This window comes from Coregonus lavaretus (assembly GCF_964263955.1).
Source record: "Coregonus lavaretus genome assembly, chromosome: 14".
NCBI classification, from domain to species: domain Eukaryota; kingdom Metazoa; phylum Chordata; class Actinopteri; order Salmoniformes; family Salmonidae; genus Coregonus; species Coregonus lavaretus.
This window is the reverse complement of record NC_140001.1, coordinates 4,318,567-4,343,605: the sequence shown is the minus strand read 5'-3', so window position 1 is coordinate 4,343,605 and position 25,039 is coordinate 4,318,567. Positions and strand designations below refer to the sequence as shown.

General features: G+C 46.0%; 1 protein-coding gene across 2 annotated transcripts; it reads right to left on the bottom strand.

Annotated features, from left to right (window-relative positions):
• Positions 1-272: 272 nt before the first annotated feature.
• On the bottom strand, positions 273-7,988 carry LOC311141645 (endothelial lipase-like). 2 transcript variants are annotated; one of them, XM_084177043.1, is made up of 10 exons: positions 7,703-7,988; positions 5,539-5,723; positions 5,150-5,329; positions 4,143-4,254; positions 3,624-3,848; positions 2,924-3,166; positions 2,475-2,595; positions 1,939-2,169; positions 1,565-1,672; positions 273-1,088 (listed from the first exon to the last, which is right to left on the bottom strand). In XM_084177043.1, the coding sequence occupies exons 1-10, from the start codon at positions 7,785-7,787 to the stop codon at positions 1,076-1,078; spliced, it is 1,503 nt and encodes a 500-aa protein (XP_084033169.1). In that variant the 5' UTR covers positions 7,788-7,988; the 3' UTR covers positions 273-1,075. The 2 variants fall into 2 exon arrangements, with proteins under 2 accessions (XP_084033169.1, XP_084033170.1); XM_084177044.1 differs by having other exon boundaries at positions 6,959-7,977.
• Positions 7,989-25,039: the final 17,051 nt, after the last annotated feature.

Sequence of the window (25,039 nt, the reverse complement as noted above, 5' to 3'; positions counted from 1 at the left end):
TGGGGTAAAGGGTAATAACATCAGAAGAATGCGAGTGCTCATTGACGATGGCCAGATGGGGGGGGTTGAAGAAATGTGTAACCAAGAGTATAAAAGTTGTGAGGTGTTCAACTGCCAATGGGGCAAGGCTATGTCTGTTTGTTAGATGAACCCACAAGCTCGTGATCCAATAAACACTTGGTATAAAATCTCCACAGAATGTCTAAGTAAATTCTAGAAACTCATAACACCTCGGTATAGTTATCCAGCTGAAGAAAAAAAAAAAGGCCAAATCTTTTAAAAATAAGTGAATGTTTATTTTTTGAAAAACGTTAGTTACATTTGACACATTTTAGTCATTTAGCAGACGCTCTTATCCAGAGCGACTTACAGTTAGTGAGTGCATACATTTTCATACACTATATACACACACACACATACAAAACACACCCACAAATAACTATGGTACATAGAACCATAATAGCGACACGGTGAAAGATCATGTGCATGTAGCCCAGTCACATCCTTCAGTTATACATTGTATTCACGTTAATCTCACTCTATCCAAAAGGCACGCTCATACACAAATTATGTGCACACACGCAAAAATCGACATTCACTCACACGCAAGCAGACAAATACTGCAGCTCACAAATAGGGAATTATTCAAACAATGTAACGTGCTTCAGTACAGGGTGTACTTGGGGTTGATAAATAAGCTTGGTCTTGCAGTGCTTCCATTCTTCATAAATTAATATAAAAATATACAGTAAAGAGACTAGGTTTGTTGGGGGGGAACGTCCGATGGATAACACATATTTAACACTATTTTTCTAAATCCGAGTTGACCGCCCGTCTGCACAAAGAAACGCTCTGCGAATCCTCAGACAGTCCTGACAGACAGCACACTAAGGCCCATCCCCCCCCCCCACTGCCAGCACGTGCAGCGCCTCCCCGCAGTCCCATTTGACAGAGCCCAGAGTCATGTGACCACAAGTAAACCGTCCAGGTGCTCAGACGAAGAGAAGGCGGTTCTTACTGCCATTCCTTCCACCTTCGGGTCCCCATGGTGACAGCGCATTGAAGTGCTGAATCCTTATATGTGCAATCTGTCAATCAAAGCATGAAGAACAGTCAATATACATGATTGACAATACATCTACAGACAGACAGTCTCAGGACGTTGTCGAATGGTTTAAAGTAATTCAAATCTAATAAGACTCCCGAGTGGCGCAGTGGTCTAAGGCGCCGCATTGCAGCGCTAGGCTGTGCCACTAGAGATCCTGGTTCGAATCCAGGCTCTGTCGTAGCCGGCCGCGACCGGGAGACCCATGGGGCGGCGCGCACAATTCGTCCAGTTTAGGGGAGGGAATGGCCGGCAGGGGATGTAGCTCAGTTGGTAGAGCATGGCGTTTGCAACGCCAGGGTTGTGGGTTTGATTCCCACTAGGGGCCAGTATGAAAAACTCACTAACTGTAAGTCGCTCTGGATAAGAGCGTCTGCTAAAATGACTAAAATGTAAAAAAATGAAAAATGTAAGACACCGTTGGAGAATTCAACACCATTTGAGTGGGCTGGGCCGTACCTTTTCCTACTGGGTTTGACCTCCCAGCCGTCGCGACACTTGACGTATGTGATCCCCTGTCCTGGAGTGAGCTCAGTCACTGAGGGGTCCTGGGCACAGAATGTGAACCTACACAAGCACAAAACAAGGAAAACGGGTCAATACGAGAAGTGTAAGACAACACAAAAAGGCAAAGACCAAGAGACTTGACTTAATATTCCAGCGCAACCGAGTCCCAGTTCATAAAGGTATAATTGACTATAATGACAATGTCCTGGTTTATGAGCGTATTATCAAATCAATGATGGCTGACTCCGCTTGGTGAACCACCCAGTGGAATATAACTAGTATTACAAAAACAAAATGGCTGCCGCTGTTCTCCCACCCCAACTTACTTCTTCTGAGTTTCTCCACACTTGACACGGATCCTGCGGACCTCCAACACCTGGTTGGTGGGCGTGCTGCTGCTCTTCCAGTCCCAGAAGTTCTTCTTAATGTTTTTCCAGAAGGACCCGAAGGACTCAGACGCCCCCTCCCAGCTCAGACGGATCTTCAGCAGGTCCCCGATGTCGTCCTCGGTGAAGACCAGGAAGGTATTGGTCAGGTTCAGACCCACTTTGTTAGGACTGGAGAGAGACACACAAAGGGTCAACCACAGGTCGTCTACATACAGTAAATAGTCTTCACTTATTTGCTATTAAAGTGAGAAGTTCGGGCTGGATCAAAAAAAGCCACAAGACCACAAATTCAAAATGAGCAGCACCACAATCCTAACGTCACCCATTCAGTACAGAGGTTTTTCTCAGCACACAGCCATGAGACCTAGTACAAGTAGAAATGTTGGCGCAATAGTACTACTCAAGTCTTTTCATTGTTTCTTTATACTGGGTTAGGTATAGTATAGGGTACTATGTAGTACAGCAGTGCTCACATGTCCACATGCAGGTCGTGGCTGTCGTTGTGAGCGCCATACAGCTTCACGTAGAAGGTCGGGTCAGCATCGTCGGCCTGCTTTCTGTTGAACACATGCATCTTCATCTGGTAATGGATGCCTAGGAGGGAAAAACAGAGCCAAGAGGGTCAATAGCGGTTATCAACACTAGGGGCAAGGGCTAAGCGCACACAGGAGATTACAGTAGCATTTATGACTGCAAGGTGCGTCATAAAACAAATGTTTAGAGATATCAGAATTTGACCAGCGATAAGAAAAGGTGTTTATAGCAACAGATGTAGAATTACCTGCAGGAGGATTTAACCCTGAGCCCACTAGTAAGTTATTAAGAAAAAAAGCACAAAAACTTAACCTGTTTTTTTTCTCTCCCAGTTATAGTGTTGGAACCACTAAACTAACCAATCACAGGGCTACAGAACACAGCTCACCTCCGAAGGGTGTGTCGGCGCGGGTCTTCAGGTACATCTTGCTGTTACGCCTCTTCCTCGTCTTCTTGGCGTTGTATCCCATCTGGTTACAGCGGTTCTTACGGCAGCTCAGGCAGATGCCCTTCTTGAAGCGTTCAGGGTCTGTGCACTGGTAGGCAAAGCTTGTGTGTGCCTTGCTGATCAGAGAGTCTACAAACAGGTGTACAGCTCGCTCGTGCTCACACTTCATCACATCCATGAAATCTGAGGAGAGAAGAACAGTCAGATTAACTCACCACAACAGCAAAACCAGTACAGCACCATGTCCAAGTTAAGGTTACAGAATTCCCATAATTCCCTGAGTTTCAGAAATCTTGTTTGGAGGATTTCTGGAACCAGAAGGGAATGTATTACAAGATAATCCTCCAAATGAGATTTCTAAAAAAAACACTGAATTTGGGAAAGTTTCAGAAATGTTGGTCTCGGCGACTACTCCCCGCGTCTCTCGGCGACTACTCCCCGCGTCTCTCGGCGACTACTCCCCGCGTCTCTCGGCGACTACTCCCCGCGTCTCTCGGCGACTACTCCCCGCGTCTCTCGGCGACTACTCCCCGCGTCTCTCGGCGACTACTCCCCGCGTCTCTCGGCGACTACTCCCCGCGTCTCTCGGCGACTACTCCCCGCGTCTCTCGGCGACTACTCCCCGTGTGTGGGTACTCACTTCCTCCGGCGGCGCTGGTCAGCACGCTGGTCAGGTCACAGCCCGGCTGCACGTCTCCTCCGTTGGGGTAGATGTCAATGTCTCCGATGGGCTGCTGGATCCCGATGCTCACTCCCAGCGCCTCGCGCGTGTACGTATGCAGGACGTCCACAAAGTCAGCGTCGTCCGAAGAGAGGCGCTTCTCATCCCCCACCCCCTCAAACATGGGCCCTGCCGGGTCTAGACCTATAGGAGAGATGGGAGAAACAGGAACGTCTCATTTGGTGAACAAGAGAGGGGTGTGTCTAAGAGCTATAGGCATACATCTTCTGCAGTCAATACACCGTGACCATTGGCATCTTAACACATCCGTCACTCCATAATGACATATTGATGCTCGTTAGATATTTGACAAGGGTCCTTGTTTCCTACTGGACTAGTACGGAGTTTGATTTACAGGAGCTTGGCACCGTTCCAAAGGTTCATCCAGTTTCCTGTGAGGAGCAACAGTGAGTGAGGTCATATCCTGCCGCCACTTACCCGTGATCCGGCCGACGCTCCCTCGCACGAACGTGCCGGCGTAGCCCGCTACATGAGCCCCCAAGCTGTAGCCAATCAGATGCACATTCTGCAAGGGCAGCTGCTGTTCCTCCTATCGGATTCAAGACAAACCACACATCAGCAGCTGCTACACTCTCCCCCGCCCCAAACTCACTGAACAAGACCTGGCCCTCGGCCAATAGCAGTCAGTCATTCCCTGGGCACCAGCCAATCCCAGTGGAGATAATGAGGGAAGAATACGTTCACGCTGTTCATGCCATGCAACAGCACCTCTACCTTCTGCCTCTGCTGGTCTCGGTCTACTCCCCTAACCACAGCCTGAACCATGGGCTTGAGTGTCAGTGTCCTGGCCTGGTTCAGGGGACAGATTCTGGCCTGAATGGGACGCGTCCCAATACTGTTAAATAGCCTCCTTTCCCTCAATCATCCATCTGAAATAGACTAGATGGGTAGAAAGGAAAGCAGTATGGTGCATTTGAACTACACCCAGTCTCTGCTCTTAGTGGAAGTAAATTCACGAATGAGGGGAGAGGACTGCGAATGCAGCCATTGGCTCTTGTGGAGAGCGATTCCCATCGCAAACTAGACAGAGGACAACTCTTCCTCAAGAGCGTCTGCCGAGTCCCTCCCGACCGACCAAATGGAAACGACAGTATACCCAGAACTCCCATTTGGGATTCTATAATTCCCACCCACACCTGCAAAGGATGCCAACGGCTTCCCAGCTGTTCTGTTGCTAAGGGAAACCCCCTCTAGCCAGCTGGTGGGACTGCAAGGGTGTACGGCTGCTCAGCGGTGTGCCAACACACTGGACTCCACGTGTCCTGGATCCATCTCCGCTCGCTAAGCTACTGGAGACAGTCCTGTCCTCTGTCAGTATGTGTCAGCCTAGAGATCAATGTATACAACAGCCCTATGCACCAATACTCCTGGCCAATAGAAGACACCACTGAACTATCAAATAAATTCAAATCAAAATCACACACCTGGAGCCAGTTGATGGTGGTGGCGACGCTGAGGCCGACTTGGTGGGTGTGGTTTACAGCGTCGGGGTAGAGCTGGTGGGCCATGGGCAGCCAATCAACGATGACTACGTTGGCCTCCGGCTCTCGCTGCATCATGGCCGCCACTAGCTTCCGCATCCAACTCTCAAACATCCCGCTCATCTGGGGAGGGGGGGGGCAAGTCAGCGATCCTCAAACTTTCCGTCTTCAACTCATCGTGTGCACACACACACACACACACAACAGTCGAACATCTAAAAGGCTCATGTGACCCCTCAAACCCATTTCTAAAAACACAGACACATCAAAGCCTCACTGAAGCAAAGTGTGTGAAGGCAGTCTATAAAGGGAGAGAGGAGTGTCTGTTTTACCGTCCAGCCGTGGATAATAAAGATGGTCTTGGCTGTGACGTTGAAGCCACACTCCTGCAGACTCCTCTTCTCACCAGGCAGCAGGATGCAGCCGTCCACGTCTAGATCCAGGCTCTTCCTCATGTTGTATGTGATCCTGTCATGGAGCGCCTCATCATCACTGTGTAGCACTTTAAACTCCTCATCTGAGAAAGAGAGCGAACGAGAGAGAAGAGGAGGGGGGGGGAAGAGATGAGGGGGGGAGAAAGAGAAGGGAAGAGGGAAAGGGGGGGGGGGAGAGAAAGAAGGGAAGAGGAGGGGGGGGGAGAGAGAAGGGAAGAGGGACATTAGGATGAGCATCATCTCTAGGTGCACCTCAAAGTGTTGTCCTTGATTCTTCTTCCTCCATCCACTGCACCAGACTGGTGAACACAATATAGTGACTCCCTATCAACGGCAGGTAGCTTAGCGGTTAAGAGCGTTGTGCCAGTAACCGAAAGGTCGCTGGTTCTAATCCCTGAGCCGACTAGGTGAAAAAAATCTGTCGATGTGCCCTTGAGCAAGGCCCTTAACCCTAATTGCTCCTGTAAGTGGCTCTGGATAAGAGCGTCTGCTAAGTGACTAAAATGTAAACATCTTTGCTTTTCCCATCCCACGTTTTTGATCATCTAGGCCAGGAATGGGCAACTGGCGGCCTTTGGTAGGCCCGCCGCACATCAATTCAGTGTAGTGCAGATGGGAGGAGAAGAGTAAGGAGAAGAAGCTGTTGCTGAAAAGCAACTATTTCTGTGGACAACGCCCTGAATTCACCTGCTAATACAGTACAGACAGTGTAGCCTATACAATTTAGCCACGTAGGCCATACTGCCGCGACGATATCTAAAAATCACACACACTGCTGCTCCTACTGTTTATTATCTATCCTGATTGCCTAGTCACTTTTACCCCTACCTACATTATAACTCTAACTCATACCCCTGCACGTTCACTAGGTACCAGTCTGTCTAGTCCGTGTGTGTGTGTATATATATATATATATATATATATATATATATATATATATATATATATATATATATATATATAGTGTCCTTATTGTTATTTTATCATACATTTCCTTTTTATTAATGTTTAACTCTGCATTGTTGGGAAAGGGCCCGTAAGTAAGCGTTTCACGGTAGTCTACACTTGTTAAATTCGGCGCGTGTAAATTGCTCCTGTGCGCCTTCCTGCCCCTGTCCCGCGAACACATTTCGGCAGTCCAGAACTCTTCACACTTTCTGTTTTATGTCGTACACCTGTCGTGCTCGTACTGCCACGCTTTCACACGAACACTCAAGATATCTGCAGAGTCAAAAATATATATGTTTTACCGGACTACCGGCGTCTCAACAAAGCAAATTTGCCTACAGTGTTAATTCCGTTCCTCTCTCGCACCTACCTGGGCTTGAACCAAGATCCCTCTGCACACATCGACAACGGTTCCCCCTCGCAGCACAGTTACCCGTCACGCCACAAAATCCGTAGGCGTCGCGGATCTGGGAAACACCTCCTTAAAGGTCTCAGAGCGTGACGTCACCTGATTGAAACGCTCCTAACGCGCGTTGATAACTAGCTGGCCGTTTCACACCGGTTACATGTAGTCAGGCGGGTCATTTACCAATCACATGGAAAATATTTATACAACTTTGTTACGACTGGCACATGAGCATAAATTCCTCTTAGTTAGGAACAGAACAGGATCAAGTGGAATCCTGTGGACATTCTATAAAATTGCTTTAATGTAGAAATGTAAAGACATTTAAAGAGGGTCTAAATTCAAAATGTTGAATTCTGATTGATTGCTTAGGGCTACTTTTAAAATAGGCTCGCAGCACACTGACTGGGCTCTCAGCAAAACGCGGATTTAGCTGATATTCTCTTTTCCACATGAAACAGGAGACGTGGCGTCTTGTCCGGGTTTTGCTCCCCATGGTTACCCCTTCCTAAAGACACGTTTTCAACTCACGCTAAAACTGCTTAGAGTCATTGACCCTTTCCTCATGGCGTCTCTCCTTTAAGACGCAAATAAATTCCAGTGGGTAGTTTAGCCTATTATTGAAAATGTAGGGCAGGCTATCCGAATCTGGTGTTAAAAAGGGTAAATGAAATAGTTTCTCTGTGATTAGATTGGATATCCTTTTACCTTTGAAAACTGCGTTCTCTCCCGACACAAAGACTGTAACTGCACAAAGTACGAAAATCCACAACGAAAGAGTGATATTTGTCATTTCTTTCTCACTCAAAAAAATGTGAAGCCCGTCGTTGTTTCGATAAGAACTGGAACTTTCACAGTTGGTGGTGTTTGTCAGAGAACCTGTCCAACCGTCCAAGTATCAATGAAAAGCCGGCGGCAGTGTTCCGTCTACGCGTAACACCGGTAGCAGCAGAGTGAATGTATGAACCTGCGTCAAGTTTCTCATCACATATTTAAATAGTTTCTCCTTTAGTCATCTGATCATCGGCAGATCGCTACGTGGGAATTCTAGGCTTGTAATTGGTCAAGCCTCCATTTGTTTACGTTTAAAGGCGTGGCAAAGAAAGGATGAATGAATTTGTAGTACCTTATCTACAACGCTTTGACGAGCTGTGGGATCTGCACCTATATGGTTCCGAATATTGGGACAGTGAGTACATTACTAGCATGGAAGACAAATGCCAATATCTCGGTCACAACTTGTCATAACCTGTAGGCATCACGCAGCAGCTATTGTCTCTAAATCTTCAAGTCAAAACGGGACCTTCCTTTGGCATTTACCCCATAGTAACCCCTCACACTTATAGAGGCTACCTTTGACAGTCAAAACAGAGAGAGAGAGAGAGAAGAAGGTCGATTTTTTTTGTTGTGTTTCAGAGACCAAACGTTATTCGTCTAATTGTGATTATGAATTATTACACTGAACAAAAATATAAACGCAACATGTAAAGTGTTGGTCCCATGTTTCATGAGCTGAAATAAAACATTCCACAAATGTTCCATATGTACAAAAAACGTATTTCTCTCAATTGTTGTGCACAAATTAGTTTACATCCCTGTTAGTGAGCATTTCTCCTTTGCCAAGATAATCCATCCACCTGACAGGTGTGGCATATCAAGAAGATAATTAAACAGCATGATCATTACACAGGTGCACCTTGTGCTGGGGACAATAAAAGGCCACTTTAAAATGTGAAGTTTTATCACACAATACAACGCCGCAGATGTCTCAAGTTTTGAGGGAGCATGCAACTGAAATGCTGACTGCAGGAATGTCCACCAGAGCTGTTGCCAGATAATTGAATATTCATAAGCTGCCTCCAACGTCGTTTTAGAGAATGTCAGTATGTCCAACTGGCCTCACAACCGTAGACCACTTGTAACCATGTCAGCCCAGGATGTAGGGAATTTATTTCAATTGACTGATTTCTTATATATGAACTGTAAATCATTAAAATCTTTGAAATTGTTGCATGTTGCGTTTATCATATTTTTTGTTCACTATAATTTGTGTGGCTTCGGGTTGCATTCAATAGAGCGCGAAAACAAGAACATGTCCATCCTCGCATGGACAAAAAAAGGTATATTCTATTAGGCCTATATTCTGAGAACTAGACGAGACAATAAAAACAGGGAAGTGTCCCCCTCTGCTAGCCCATGGGAATGTTTAAAGGCCCCTCGCGCGATGGGGGGAGGGTTGGTTAGCTCCCTCTCTCTCACTCTCCTGTCCCTCTCTCTCTCTCTCTCCCTCCGGGTCTCTCTGGCGAGGTGCCAAGCCTGCTCACGGACGGAGTTTCAATTGATGAGGGGAAGAATAGGCTCACTCACGCAAGGGCTCGGCTACAACAATACCAGTGTTTACACACACACATGAGCGCACAGTAGGACGTGTTGCTGGAGAGATGTACACCTGCTACCCGCTGGCACCTCGGCAGGAGCTGAGGAGAATCCCTTGAATTTACGAAACACACAGCGTCTCTCTCTGACGCCCTCTTCTCTTAGATAAATAAGCAGTTAGGCCTATCAGATGTTGCTGATGTGCTTTCTAATGTGTTTGAGTAGGCTTGTGTTAAATAACGTCGTCAGCACTGTTGAGAACCCTCGTCGTGACTTAATGCTCTAGAATGAATGACTCAATGGTTCTATTCAAAGTTCATCTGAGTCTGCATGCAGATAAAGATAGATGGATATTTTAAATCTCTGCTTCATCAAAACGTCGGACACCATGTGTGGACAGATTACACCTGCTGTTACAAATAGCCAAAGACCTTTCATGTCATTGCATCCTGCTGCCTGCTAAGGTACTGCTACTTCTCAGTGGGATCCTTTGGATGATATAACTGTAGGCCAGGGTCCCCTATTCATAAAGTGTTTTAGAGTAGGAGCACCCTAACCAGGTTGGAGTTTTCAGGAGAAATGGAAAGAGAACCTGTGAAATGACTTCCGCTTTTGGACGTTAAAAGGTCAACTGCCCCTTAGAACCAACTTCTCTGGTTTGAAACGGCCTACATACACTACCCACCACTGTGACCTGTACGCTCTTGTTGGCTGGTCCTCACTACATGTTCGTCGTCAAACCCACTGGCTCCAGGCCATCTATAAATCACTGCTAGGCAAATCCCCGCCTTATCTTAGCTCATTGGTCACCATAGCAGCACCCACCCGTAGTCTGCGCTCCAGCAGGTATATCTCACTGGTCATTCCCAAAGCCAACACCTCCTTTGGCCGCCATTCCTTCCAGTTCTCTGCTGCCAATGACTGGAACGAATTGCAAAAATCTCTGAAGCTGGAGACTCTTATCTCCCTCAATAACTTTAAGCATCAGTTGTCAGAGCACCTTACCGATCACTGCACCTGTACACAGCCCATCTGAAATTAGCCCACCCAACTACCTCATCCCTATATTGTTATTTATTTGCTCTTTTGCACCCCAGTATCTCTATTTGCACATAATCTCTTGCACATCTAGCATTCCAGTGTTAATACTATTGTAATTATTCTGCACTATAGCCTATTTATTGCCTTACCTCCATAACTTGCTACATTTGCACACACTGTATATATATTTTCTGTTGTATTTCTGACTTTATGTTTTTTACCCCATATGTAACTCTGTGTTGTTTTTATTGCACTACTTTGCTTTATCTTGGCCAGGTCGCAGTTGTAAATCAGAACCTGTTCTCAACTGGCTTACCTGGTTAAATAAAGGTGAAAAAAAAAAAAAAAATGTGGCATCAATATGAGTCAGAAGCATTCGTTCCAGTGCCAAAATTGACTACAAAGTGTAAATGAGTTAATTACGGTCATAAAGTCAGTCTTCATCCAAAACTGAGTTTTGTAAGCGAGTTCGTCACGACTTACCGGAGGGTTGGGTCTGGATTAGGATCATGCCCACTTTCCCAGTGCCCACTAACACGAGAGAAGCAGCTGTGCTGACGTATCCAATCATAGCAGCCAGAACCTCCAGACAGTGAGACAGACCTGCCCAATACGCAGTGCTTCACACCTGTTCATATCAGACAACAGTTGCCAATGTTATGTTGAAATAACCCTTGGCCCCTAGGCCCTTTCCCTAGGCCGCTCGTCTCCACACGTCTCCACACATCTCCACACGTCTCCACACATCTCCACACGTTTCCACACGTCTCCACACGTCTCCACACGTCTCCACACGTCTCCGCTCGTCTCCACACGTCTCCACACGTCTCCGCTCGTCTCCACACGTCTCCACACGTCTCCACACGTCTCTGCTCGTCTCCACACGTCTCCGCTCGTCTCCACACGTCTCCACTCGTCTCCACACGTCTCCGCTCGTCTCCACACGTCTCCGCTCGTCTCCGCTCGTCTCCACACGTCTCCGCTCGTCTCCGCTCGTCTCCACACGTCTCCACACGTCTCCACACGTCTCCGCTCGTCTCCACTTGTCTCCACACGTCTCCGCTCGTCTCCACACGTCTCCACACGTCTCCGCTCGTCTCCGCTCGTCTCCACACGTCTCCGCTCGTCTCCACACGTCTCCACACGTCTCCACATGTCTCCACACGTCTCCACACGTCTCTGCTCGTCTCCACACGTCTCCGCTCGTCTCCACACGTCTCCACACGTCTCCGCTCGTCTCCGCTCGTCTCCACACGTCTCCACACGTCTCCACACGTCTCCACACGTCTCCACACGTCTCCGCTCGTCTCCACACGTCTCCACACATCTCCACTCGTCTCCACACGTCTCCACACGTCTCCACACGTCTCCGCTCGTCTCCACACATCTCCACACGTCTCCGCTCGTCTCCACACGTCTCCACACGTCTCCACACGTCTCCGCTCGTCTCCACACGTCTCCACACGTCTCCGCTCGTCTCCACACGTCTCCACACGTCTCCGCTCGTCTCCACACGTCTCCACACGTCTCTGCTCGCTGGTGACTTGATAAGCCTGCTAGCTACTACTTCCTAGCTTCATTAAAAACACAGAGTTCGAACTTAGCTAGCTAACAAGTGATTTTGGGCACTGATAAACAGCATGTAGCTTGTTCTTTATTTACGATAGTTTGACAGCTGATGAGGAAGTTGTAGACGTGTTATTGTTCTCAGAAATCAGTCCTGAGCATGCAACAAGACTTTCCTGACTCCATTGTATGCAGCGCACTGACTAGTTTTCATGCAAATGTTTTTAACTTGAGAAATACTGCACCAATCACCTTAGCTAGATGTAAAATTGCGGGACTAAGACCTCGGCAAAAAAACGTCTACATTATTTATCTTAGAATTAATTCTGACTATTTTAAGGAAGTGGTTATGTTGTTGCTACAGTGACTCATGAGGGACAAACAACAGTACCTGCAAGGGTACGATATGCGAACGTCCACCACACCCACATCAAACCACACCCCAAGACAACTTTTGTTTGGCTTCAGTCACAGCCTCTATCATTTCTTAATGAGCAATCTTCAAAACGAGGCCAAATCAGGAAGTGCAAGTCGTCCTTTAGCAAGGCGACTCTCCATCTGAACTCTTCCTCCACATTTACTGGATTGGTTGAACAGTGCAGAAGAGAACCTCCCCAAAAAGTGTTTTTCTCTCATTTTATATTAGGTTAGGGTCTGAGTACTGATCCAATGACTACAGAAGGAAACCGGAACCTTTATCACACACATGCACTCTCATTCAGGGGAATCAATGATAGATTATGATTCTTGGCGATATCGTTCTGTAACACACTGGGTACAGGTGAGAGATGTCCAATAGGCTAGCTCTCTTTCCAGCTGTGTTCAAGTGGTCAAGCGTTATGGCTTTTCCAACTGGACACCGTTCCTTGTAAATGGGATAATGCATGTAGTAATGTGTAAGGAATCACTGTGTAACATCAACCTGACCCCCCCCATGGTCTATTTGTGGCATAAAGACATCCAACCATACATTGATATGGTTGGTAAAGCCTTATGCCCGTGTGAACATTTGGAATGCATGTTTAGCACACACACACACACACACACACACACACACTCACACACCTCATGTCTGCTAGGCAGAAGGAGTTCAGGGTTTGTTTATTGGACAGTCGTGGTCATTAAATATCTCAATAGGTCTGGATGCCAGTCTGTTTGCCAGGTCTGTTTGCCAGGTCTGGATGCCAGTCTGTTTGCCAGGTCTGGATGCCAGTCTGTTTGCCAGGTTGTCGTTGTTTGGCAGAACAAGGTTTGTTTGGCAAGGCAACAATGTGTCGTTGTTGAATACATAAACAGTAAGTCAGTTACCTAGGCTACTCTATTGTTGCTTGGCTACCAAGACTCCTTGCTCTGGCCAATCACAGACACAATGAGCCTGGATCTGAGTACCTCCCCGACCCTTCACTGAATGCCAACTGGGGCCGTCTGATTGGTCCAGAGCCAGAACACACGCGAGTAAAGCGTCAGTTTTAAAAATTCGTCATTGGTCTTTGATGCTCTGATTAGATCCCACCTGGGCGGGCAGTTATAGTCCTATTGCGCTGACATCCAGCATGTGTAAGTTGATGGAGGATGATGTATTTCTTGGAAGTTAGGGGTTTTACGAGCGCAGCACAGAGTGGGTTCAGGAGAGGGAGGTCTGACATGGTGAGAGTTAAAAGAGGTGATGAGTGTTGTGTATTTTGACATTGAGAAAGCTACGATACCATGTGGAGGGAAAGGGTTGTTGATCAAGTTGAGTGCATTGGGCATTGGCGGACATCTGTATAACTGGATCATGGACTTCCTGTTCGATCGAGTCATACAGATGAGTGTGAGGTCAGAATTGTCAATGTGGTTTGAAGTGGACAACGGTACTCCTCAGGGAAGCGTGGTCAGCCCGGTGTTCTTCACCCTGATGATAGATTATATATTTAAGGAGGTGGGACAGGGAGTGGGTATTGCCTTGTATGCTGATGATGGGGTCTGTATGGAAGAGAGGTGGGAATGTGAAATATGTGACGAGGAAGATGCTAGAAGCTGTGGGAGATTGGTCTCTAACATGGGGGTTTAGGATGTCTGTGGCCAAGTCCTGCTTTATGGTGTATTCTAGGAGGAAGGTTAAAGCTGTTAGGGCTGCAAATAAACGGCCAGGATATACAGTAGGGCGTCTGAGTTGAAGTATTTAGGTATGTGGTTTGATGGGAGGCTTACGTACAAGAGACATGTTCAATAATATTGAAATTAAGTTTTTAAATTTTTTATTATGGGCGCTTTGTATATGGATCGGCGGCCAAAACGGTACTACAGCGCCTAGAAAGGATACAGTCAAGGGCCCTGAGATTGTGTGTGTGGGATCCTTCAGGACGACACCTGTTGAGGCATTACGGGTGGATAGTGTGTGGGATCCTTCAGGACGACACCTGTTGAGGCATTACGGGTGGATAGTGTGTGGGATCCTTCAGGACGACACCTGTTGAGGCATTACGGGTGGATAGTGTGTGGGATCCTTCAGGACGACACCTGTTGAGGCATTACGGGTGGATAGTGTGTGGGATCCTTCAGGACGACACCTGTTGAGACATTACGGGTGGATAGTGTGTGGGATCCTTCAGGACGACACCTGTTGAGGCATTACGGGTGGATAGTGTGTGGGATCCTTCAGGACGACACCTGTTGAGGCATTACGGGTGGATAGTGTGTGGGATCCTTCAGGACGACACCTGTTGAGGCATTACGGGTGGATAGTGTGTGGGATCCTTCAGGACGACACCTGTTGAGGCATTACGGGTGGATAGTGTGTGGGATCCTTCAGGACGACACCTGTTGAGGCATTACGGGTGGATAGTGTGTGGGATCCTTCAGGACGACACCTGTTGAGTCATTACGGGTGGATAGTGTGTGGGATCCTTCAGGACGACACCTGTTGAGTCATTACGGGTGGATAGTGTGTGGGATCCTTCAGGACGACACCTGTTGAGTCATTACGGGTGGATAGTGTGTGGGATCCTTCAGGACGACACCTGTTGAGTCATTACGGGTGGATAGTGTGTGGGATCCTTCAGGACGACACCTGTTGAGGCATTACGGGTGGATAGTGGGTGGGATCCTTCAGGACGACACCTGTTGAGTCAGTACGGGTGGATAGTGTGTGGGATCCTTCAGGACGACACCTGTTGAGTCAGTACGGGTGGATAGTGGGGAACTGCCACTGAGGATAAGGCGGTACTAACTTGCATTAGCGTACTGGGTCGAGGTTGAAAGGGGTGTTCAGAACGACATCCTGCGGTCATGGCAACTGGGGAATGCTGGGAGCGAGGAGTGGGTAAGCAGAGGGCGTACGGGTGGACAGTCGGGCAGAAAGTGGTAGAATATGGACTGGGGGGGGGGGGGGGCGAGAGAGAGAGACGGGGACGGCAATTGCATTGGGGAACGTTCCTCCGTTGGCTGTTTAGATGTGTAGATGTGGATATGATTGAGGGTAGGAGAGAATGGGAAGAGGACATGAGACTGTGTGTGGAGAGATACACTGTATATAGATAATCAGTTGTATTAGTTTTTTAAGGATATACTGTATATAGATGGTTCATAGGATCCAGTCAGTGCTAGGGTGGGGGCAGGGGTGTATATTCCAGATTTCAATGTTAGAGTATGTAAGCGGGTTAACTGATTATGTGTCAGTGTTTGCGGCCTGGTTGATGGCCATGATTATAGGTTTGAGATGGGGTGGAGGAGGAGTTGAAACCTCTCAGAGTGGTGATCTGCTCTGATTAAGGCTGCAGTGTTGAGGAAGTGTGAAGACGGGCAGGTCGGATAGGGGAGACTTATTTGTGGAGATGACGGTGCTGTTAATGGGATTGGAGAGAATGGGAGTGGTGGTAAGCTTTTGCTGGGCACCCTCCCATGTGGGTGTGGATGGTATTGAGAAGGCCGATGTTGTGGCTAAGAGTGCTGTGAGGAGAGAGGGGGTAGATATTCAGGTCCCGCTGGGCCGCAGGGAAGTCAAGTCCTTGGGCTCGATCTTTGGCAAAGGGAATGCTAGTAGTAAAATAATAAAAAATAAAAAAGGGGGGAGTCACAGATATCTTTAAAAGACGCTAGGGGTGTGGATCAGAAAACCAGTCAGTATCTGGTGTGACCACCATTTTCCTCATGCAGCGCCACACATCTCCTTCTCATAGAGTTGATCAGGCTGTTGATTGTGGCCTGTGGAATGTTGTCCCACTCCTCTTCAATGGCTGGGCGAAGTTGCTGGATATTGGTGGGAACTGGAACACGCTGTTGTACACGTCGATCCAGAGCATCCCAAACATGCTTAATGGGTGACATGTCTGGTGAGTATACAGGCCATGGAAGAACTGGGACATTTTCAGCTTCAAGGAATTGTGTACATGAGGTCTGTGCGTTCAAATTGCCATCGATAAAATGAAATTGTGTTTGTTGTCCATAACTTATGCCTGCCCATACCATAACCCCACCGCCACCATGGGGCACTCTGTTCACAACGTTGACATCAGCAAACCGCTCGCCCACACGACTCCATACACGTGGTCTGCGGTTGTGAGGCCGTTTGGACATACTGCCAAATTCGACGTTATGGTAGAGAAATGAACATCAGTTCTATTGGCAACAGCTCTGGTAGACATTCCTGCAGTCAGCATGACAATTGCACGCTCCCTCAAAACTTGAGACGTCTGTGGCATTGTGTTGTGTGATAAAACTGCACATTTTAGAGACGCCTTGTGTGAAAGGGTGAGATTAGGCTGGACGGGGTTGGGGTTTGGGTGGTGTAGTGGGGGGGGGGTAGAGAGGCTGGACGGGGTTGGGGTTTGGGTGGTGTAGTGGGGGGGGGGGGGTTAGAGAGGCTGGACGGGGTTGGGGTTTGGGTGGTGTAGTGGGGGGGGGGGGGGTAGAGAGGCTGGACGGGGTTGGGGTTTGGGTGGTGTAGTGGGGGGGGGAAAGGGGAGGATAGTGGTGTCTAGGGCTCTATTTCACTTTCTTAGAGGAACAGGACTAATGAAGATCATGTAATGTAGGTGGTCCGTGAATGGCCTCACACTCCAGTACAGTAGGAGGCGGTGTATGCACCGTAAAAGTTGGACGCGATCAACCAACCCAATCTCAAAGAAAAAGAAGAAGAAGATACTCTGATTGGTTAGAGAAAATCCAATCGCTGATGATTGTTTTGTACAACACCCCTCGTCACTACAAACGACCGCAATGATGGCAGTCAGACTAAAGGTATCCATGAGAAGAAGATTTTGGGTGGTATTTTATTCTGACATGTTTAACTATCTGTGTAGTTTCTTCTGGCAGATTACTGACAGAGTTGTTATCCTGCTATGTGGTTCCTGCGGTTAAAAGGACTAGTCATTTAACAAGTGAAACTCTAGCGCACTCAAGTGGCCAACATAGAAACTACACCTTTCTATAAAATGCCATTTAGCAGACGCTTTTATCCAAAGCGACTTACAGTCATGTGTGCATACATTTTTTACGTATGGACTAATCTTTTTTTGGAATGGAGGTAAGTTACAAACTTCACTTCAGTTCAGAGATTGATCAATTAAAGATGTATGCTCCTGTGAGGGCACGTCTAGTGGCACTTCTGGTCCTCTGTAGCTCAGCTGGTAGAGCACGGCGCTTGTAACGCCAGGGTAGTGGGTTCGATCCCCGGGACCACCCATACACAAAAATGTATGCACGTATGACTGTAAATCGCTTTGGATAAAAGCGTCTGCTAAATGGCATATTATTATTTAGTGTTGAATTGGTACATGACACATGCAGCAAAGACAGAGATTATGTAGGTTTCAAAAAATAACAGTCTGCATAGTAGAGACAGGAGGACATACAGTATAAAACGTTTTCAATCAATCATCCACAAAACTAGATTATGGTCATATGTAGGCTACTCTTTACATTACATTATTCGGTTCCGCCAAAATTACGTTTCTTCCTTCTTTTCCTGGCCACTGTGCTTCTGCTTGCTCTTTGGGATTGGGTTACTGTAAAACACGTTGACAACCATCATGGATCTGATAAAAGATAAACCCACACCAACAAAGTGTTAACTAACCTACGTCTCTGGTTTCAAGTATCCGCCTACATTGATGTGTGTCTGAAGGGGTACGTGACAGCAGCACTCAGCAGCATACGGACAACAGCGCCTCCTGGCGTTGCTCCGGAGCATTGGACGGTGACAGCAGCAGCAGGAGGCGGGCGGCCCGTGTGTGTCGTGAACAACATTAGTCGTGAGCAAGAATAGTAGAATCGGCTGTTCGCCTTCTAAATAAAAGTCCCCAAAATGAAACTGACGCTAACGGACGAAAATAGTGAAATCATGCCACAATTGGACTGGATAATGCTAAACAAGGTTGGAATGTTGTTATATAAATTCAACATTAGTTAATTTGACCCCCCCCAAAAAAAAATCAGTTGAAATCACACTGTGTATGTATAGATTAAAGAATTGCATTGGTGGCATACTTATATAATATAATGTACAGCCTTACCTATGGATCTTGGGTCCATGAAATGGGGTTTCAGCCTACTCAGCGACACCCACAGATTACAATTATAAAGAGTTTACACAAATATTAGCCCTTGTAGCTCTTATAGGGGGGATTTTAACTGTGGGAAATGACATATTAGTGATTTAGCGGACGCTCTTATCCAGAGCGACTTACTGTAGTGAGGGCGTACGTTTTCTGGACTGGTCCCCCTGTGGGAATCGACCCCCACAATCCTGTCTACCAACGGAGCCACATGGGAAGTGACCTCACTGTTCAGCCTGTTGTGTGTCTTGAACATTCATATGGGATCTTGGGTCCAGGAAATTGGGGATCAGTCTACACAGGTGACACCCACAACTTGTGAAGAGTTTTCACAAATCTAGGGTTTAGATTAAGCAGGTCCTGCAATTTTCATAAAGCAATGTGTTTTCGGGCCTTCGTTTTGGACTTGAAGTTTTAAAGTGTTAATGTCACGTGCACAAAGTACAGTGAAATGTCTTTCTTTCAAGCTCTAAACCCAACAATGCAGTAATCAACATCAATGTAGCACTAAAAATAACACAAGGTAGAACAAAAACACACAAGAAATACAAATAAGAAATAAGAACAGGAGAAAGTAAGAAGCTAAATACAGGGTCAGTTCAATACCATATTTATAATGTGCAGGGATACTGGAGTGATGGAGGTAGATATGTATAGGGGTAAGGTGACTATATACAGGGTCAGTTCAATACCATATTAATAATGTGCAGGGATACTGGAGTGATGGAGGTAGATATGTATAGGGGTAAGGTGACTATGTACAGGGTCAGTTCAATACCATATTAACAATGTGCAGGGATACTGGAGTGATGGAGGTAGATATGTACAGGGGTAAGGTGACTATGTACAGGGTCATTTCAATACCATATTAACAATGTGCAGGGATACTGGAGTGATAGAGGTAGATATGTATAGGGGTAAGGTGACTATATACAGGGTCAGTTCCAGTACCATATTAACAATGTGCAGGGATACTGGAGTGATAGAGGTAGATATGTATAGGGGTAAGGTGACTATATACAGGGTCAGTTCCAGTACCATATTAACAATGTGCAGGGATACTGGAGTGATAGAGGTAGATATGTATAGGGGTCAGGTGACTATATACAGGGTCAGTACCATATTAACAATGTGCAGGGATACTGGAGTGATAGAGGTAGATATGTATAGGGGTCAGGTGACTATATACAGGGTCAGTACCATATTAACAATGTGCAGGGATACTGGAGTGATAGAGGTAGATATGTATAGGGGTAAGGTGACTATATACAGGGTCAGTTCCAGTACCATATTAACAATGTGCAGGGATACTGGAGTGATAGAGGTAGATATGTATAGGGGTAAGGTGACTATATACAGGGTCAGTTCCAGTACCATATTAACAATGTGCAGGGATACTGGAGTGATGGAGGTAGATATGTATAGGGGTCAGGTGACTAGGCATCAGGATATACAGTATGATGAATAGATGTACGTATGATGATTGTGTGTGTATAAGGATCAACTCAGATATTATGTGAAAGCCATTTAGTTAGCTATTTATCAGTCTTATGGCTTGAGAATAGAAGCTGTTCAGGAGCCTGTTGGTGTCAGACGATGCACCGGTACCGCTTGCCGTGCGGAAGCAGAGAGAACTAGGGCTGTCCCTGACAAAAATATATAGTAATTTGTTTTTCTGACCAATCGACTGGTCTACATTTTCAAACGTGTATTTTTCCATACAAAGTGCATTCGGAAAGTATTCAGACCCCTTGACTTTTCCACATTTTGTTACGTTACAGCCTAATTCTAAAATTGATTAAATGGTTTTTTCCCCCTCATCAATCTACACACAATACCCCATAATGACAAAGCAAAAACAGGTTTTTAGACAATTTTGCAATTTTAAAAAAAGAAATTAAAGAAATATCACGTTTACGTAAGTATTCAGACCCTTTACTCAGTACTTTGTTGAAGCACCTTTGGCAGCGATTACAGCCTCGCTTCTTCTTGGGTATTACGCTACAAGCTTGGCACACCTGTATTTGGGGAGTTTCTCCCATTCTTCTCTGCAGATCCTCTCAAGCTCTATCAGGTATGTATAGGGGTAAGCTATTTTCAAGTCTCTCCAGAGATGTTCGAACGGGTTCAAGTTCGGGCTCTGTCTGGGCCACTCAAGGACATTCAGAGACTTGTCCCGAAGCCACTCCTGCGTTGTCTTGGCTGTGTGTTTAGGGTCGTTGTCCTGTTGGAAGCTGAACATTCGCCCCAGTCTGAGGTCCTGAGCGCTCTGGAGCAGGTTTTCATCAAGGATCTCTCTGTACTTTGCTCCGTTCATCTTTTCCCCGATCCTGACTAGTCTCCCAGTCCCTGCCGCTGAAAAACATCCCCACAGCATGATGGTGCCACCACCATGCTTCACCGTAGGGATGAACAATTCGGACAATTCCTTCGACCTCATGGCTTGGTTTTTTCTCTGACATGCACTGTCAACTGTGGGACCTTATGTAGACAGGTGTGTGCCTTTCCAAATCATGTCCAATCAATTGAATTTACCACACGTGGACTCCAATCAAGTTGTAGAAACATCTCAAGGAGGATCAATGGAAACAGGATGCACCTGAGCTCAATTTCGAGTCTCATTACAAAGTTCTGAATACTTATGTAAATAAGGTATTTATGTTTTTTATTTGTAATAAATGTAGAACATTTTCTAAAAACCTGTTTTCGCTTTGTCACTATGGGGTATTGTGTGTAGATTGATGAGGAACATTTTTAATTTAATCAATTTTAGGATAAGGTTGCAACATAATAAAATGTGGAAAAAAGTGAAGGGGTCTGAATACTTTCCCAATGCACCGTATTAGACAAATCCTATGTGTTTTAAATGAAATCAACTGTATGCATTGAGCTTGTCTGATGCTTTAAGCGCACAGTTTGATTAAATACTTTAGACACACAAATAACTAGAGGGAGTCCGACCGCAATTGATTTGATTGCGCCGCCTGGCTCAGACTTGTGAGCTGAGGGAGTGACTGTGTGACCAGCACCCGTTGTCGGTCTCCCCTCCCTGCTGCAGCGACCACCACACATCAACAGTGTGTATAGCGCTGTCCGTGTTGTTGAAGCTGCAACGTAATTACAGCCATTTCTGACTGAAAAGTTATCTTACCGAAATCCCTCATTTGTTTTATGAAAATTAGAACAGTAAAATATATTTTTTGGGGGGGGTCATTCCTGTGGTACATGGTCAGATATACCACGGCTTTCAATCGATCAGCTTTTCAGGGCTCGAACCACCCAGTTTACAATTGTAAATAAATGCCGTTTGCACATGTGCATAACTATAGATAAATCCAACAGGAGAGTTTGAGTGATTCATGTTGGACAGAGGATCTCATGTTCATACATTTGATATACGCCTAGTGACAGTAACAATAGTTGTATTATTGCGTTGTGTACATGTCTTAACATGGAAGGACATTAAATCAACTGGTTACAGTGAGGGAAAAAAGTATTTGATCCCCTGCTGATTTTGTACGTTTGCCCACTGACAAATAAATGATCAGTCTCTAATTTTAATGGTAGGTTTATTTGAACAGTGAGAGACAGAATAACAACAAAGAAATCCAGAAAAACGCATGTCAAAAATGTTATAAATTGATTTGCATTTTAATGAGGGAAATAAGTATTTGACCCCCTCTCAATCAGAAAGAGTTCTGGCTCCCAGGTGTCTTTTATACAGGTAACGAGCTGAGATTAGGAGCACACTCTTAAAGGGAGTGCTCCTAATCTCAGCGTGTTACCTGTATAAAAGACACCTGTCCACAGAAGCAATCAATCAATTAGATTCCAAACTCTCCAACATGGCCAAGACCAAAGAGCTCTCCAAGGATGTCAGGGACAAGATTGTAGACCTACACAAGGCTGGAATGGGCTACAAGACCATCGCCAAGCAGCTTGGTGAGAAGGTGACAACAGTTGGTGCGATTATTCGCAAATGGAAGAAACACAAAATAACGGTCAATCTCCCTCTGCCTGGGGCTCCATGCAAGAACTCACCTCGTGGAGTTGCAATGATCATGAGAACGGTGAGGAATCAGCCCAGAACTACACGGGAGGATCTTGTCAATGATCTCAAGGCAGCTGGGACCATAGTCACCAAGAAAACAATTGGTAACACACTACGCCGTGAAGGACTGAAATCTAGCAGCGCCCGCAAGGTCCCCCTGCTCAAGAAAGCACATATACAGGGCCGTCTGAAGTTTGCCAATGAACATCTGAATGATTCAGAGGAGAACTGGGTGAAAGTGTTGTTGTCAGATGAGACCAATATTGAGCTCTTTGGCATCAACTCAATTCGCCGTGTTTGGAGGAGGAGGAATGCTGCCTATGACCCCAAGAACACCATCCCCACCGTCAAACATGGAGGTGGAAACATTATGCTTTGGGGATGTTTTTCTGCTAAGGGGACAGGACAACTTCACTGCATCAAAGGGACGATGGACGGGGCCATGTACCGTCAAATCTTGGGTGAGAACCTCCTTCCCTCAGCCAGGGCATTGAAAATGGGATGTGGATGGGTATTCCATCATGACAATGACCCAAAACACACGGCCAAGGCAACAAAGGAGTGGCTCAAGAAGAAGCACATTAAGGTCCTGGAGTGGCCTAGCCAGTCTCCAGACCATAATCCCATAGAAAATCTGTGGAGGGAGCTGAAGGTTCGAGTTGCCAAAAGTCAGCCTCGAAACCTTAATGACTTGGAGAAGATCTGCAAAGAGGAGTGGGACAAAATCCCTCCTGAGATGTTTGCAAACCTGGTGGCCAACTACAAGAAAAGTCTGACCTCTGTGATTGCCAACAAGGGTTTTGCCACCAAGTACTAAGTAATGTTTTGCAGAGGGGTCAAATACTTATTTCCCTCATTAAAATGCAAATCAATTTATAACATTTTTGACAAGCGTTTATCCAGATTTTTTTGTTTGTTATTCTGTCTCTCACTGTTCAAATAAACCAACCAACCAATTAAAATTATAGACTGATCATGTCTTTGTCAGTGGGCAAACGTACAAAATCAGCAGGGGATCAAATACTTTTTTTCCCCCTCACTGTATGTGAGTCGACCCTAGTCTTACTGCCGGTGAGTTGGCTTACAAGACCTCTCCCCTTCATTCTGTAAGTACACTCAAAGATATCTTATAATATTGTGTTTGATAGTATGTTTTTGTCATAAACCATGTTCTTCTGGGTAATGAAATTGGACCCAGGTATCAAATTTATAATCAGGGTTGTAAGAATAAAACAGATTTGAAGCAATAAATGAATAATTTTGTGTATACAGTACTTTAGACAAGTCTGTTCAACACGTGATGGTTCACCTCTTAGTTGATGTATAGGGCATAGTTATTCACCAGCTATAGAGTAAGTTGATGTTTATTGTTTGTAAGACTGCCGGGATGGAGATGCAACAATGGCCTTGAGAACAGCAGGAAGTGTGTTGGTGGTCTTTCTCTGGCCTGTGGCAGGTACGGGCTCATTCATTGGTTACCCGCATTCTCTATACTGTTTTAGCTACACACAATTCTAAAATGTCATAAAGCAATTTAGGACAAGATGCTTAATAAAGGTATAGTTCACCCAAATTACAAAATGACATATTGGTTTCCTTACCGTTTAAGCAGTATAACAACCTCCCGAGTGGCGCAGTGGTCTAAGGCACTGCATCGCAGCGCTAGCTGTGCCACTAGAGATCCTGGTTCGAATCCAGGCTCTGTCGTAGCCAGCCGCGACCGGGAGACCCATGGGGCTGCGCACAAGTCGTCCAGGGTAGGGGAGGGAATGGCCGGCAGGGATGTAGCTCAGTTGGTGGATTCGATTCTGAGTGCCAACCCCACCTACATCTGGCACATGAACGGACAACATCTCGATGAACCCACCTCCCAACAACACTTCTGTTATCAGTTATTTTAAACACAGCTACTCATATGAGAACTTGTTCTCAACTGGCTTACCTGGTTAAATAAAAGTGAAATAAAAAATAAAAATGTGCTGTAAAAGGCCATGAGGATCTCCTGCAGTGTGTGAGTCTGGCTACAACTACAGTAATTTTTTTTTAAGTTTGCAAAGTTTGCGTCTTACTAAGATTATTACTATCACTAAAGTTGTATTGTTCAGGCCTGAATCAGCTGGTTTAAAAAATAATAATTTTAGGTATTTTAGTTGTTCTGGGTACAACCTGTTTCACATTTTTCAAGATGGTTGTAACTGTTGCCAAATAATGAAATGAACGTATATAGCTTGGAATGCAGTGGCCTCCCCTAACAGGTCTCAAATCCACACCTCTAGCACCAATGACCAGCACACTAACCACTGTCCCAATAAGGGATATTAATGTATTTATTTATTTTACCTTTATTCAGTGTAGTGACGCCTCAAGCACTGAGATGCAGTGGCTTAGACCACTCTGGGCCACTAGAGTCAGGCCCTGTCCAGAAGAAATCCTAACCCCTTCTCGCTAGGCACTTGTGTTGATCTGAAACCAACT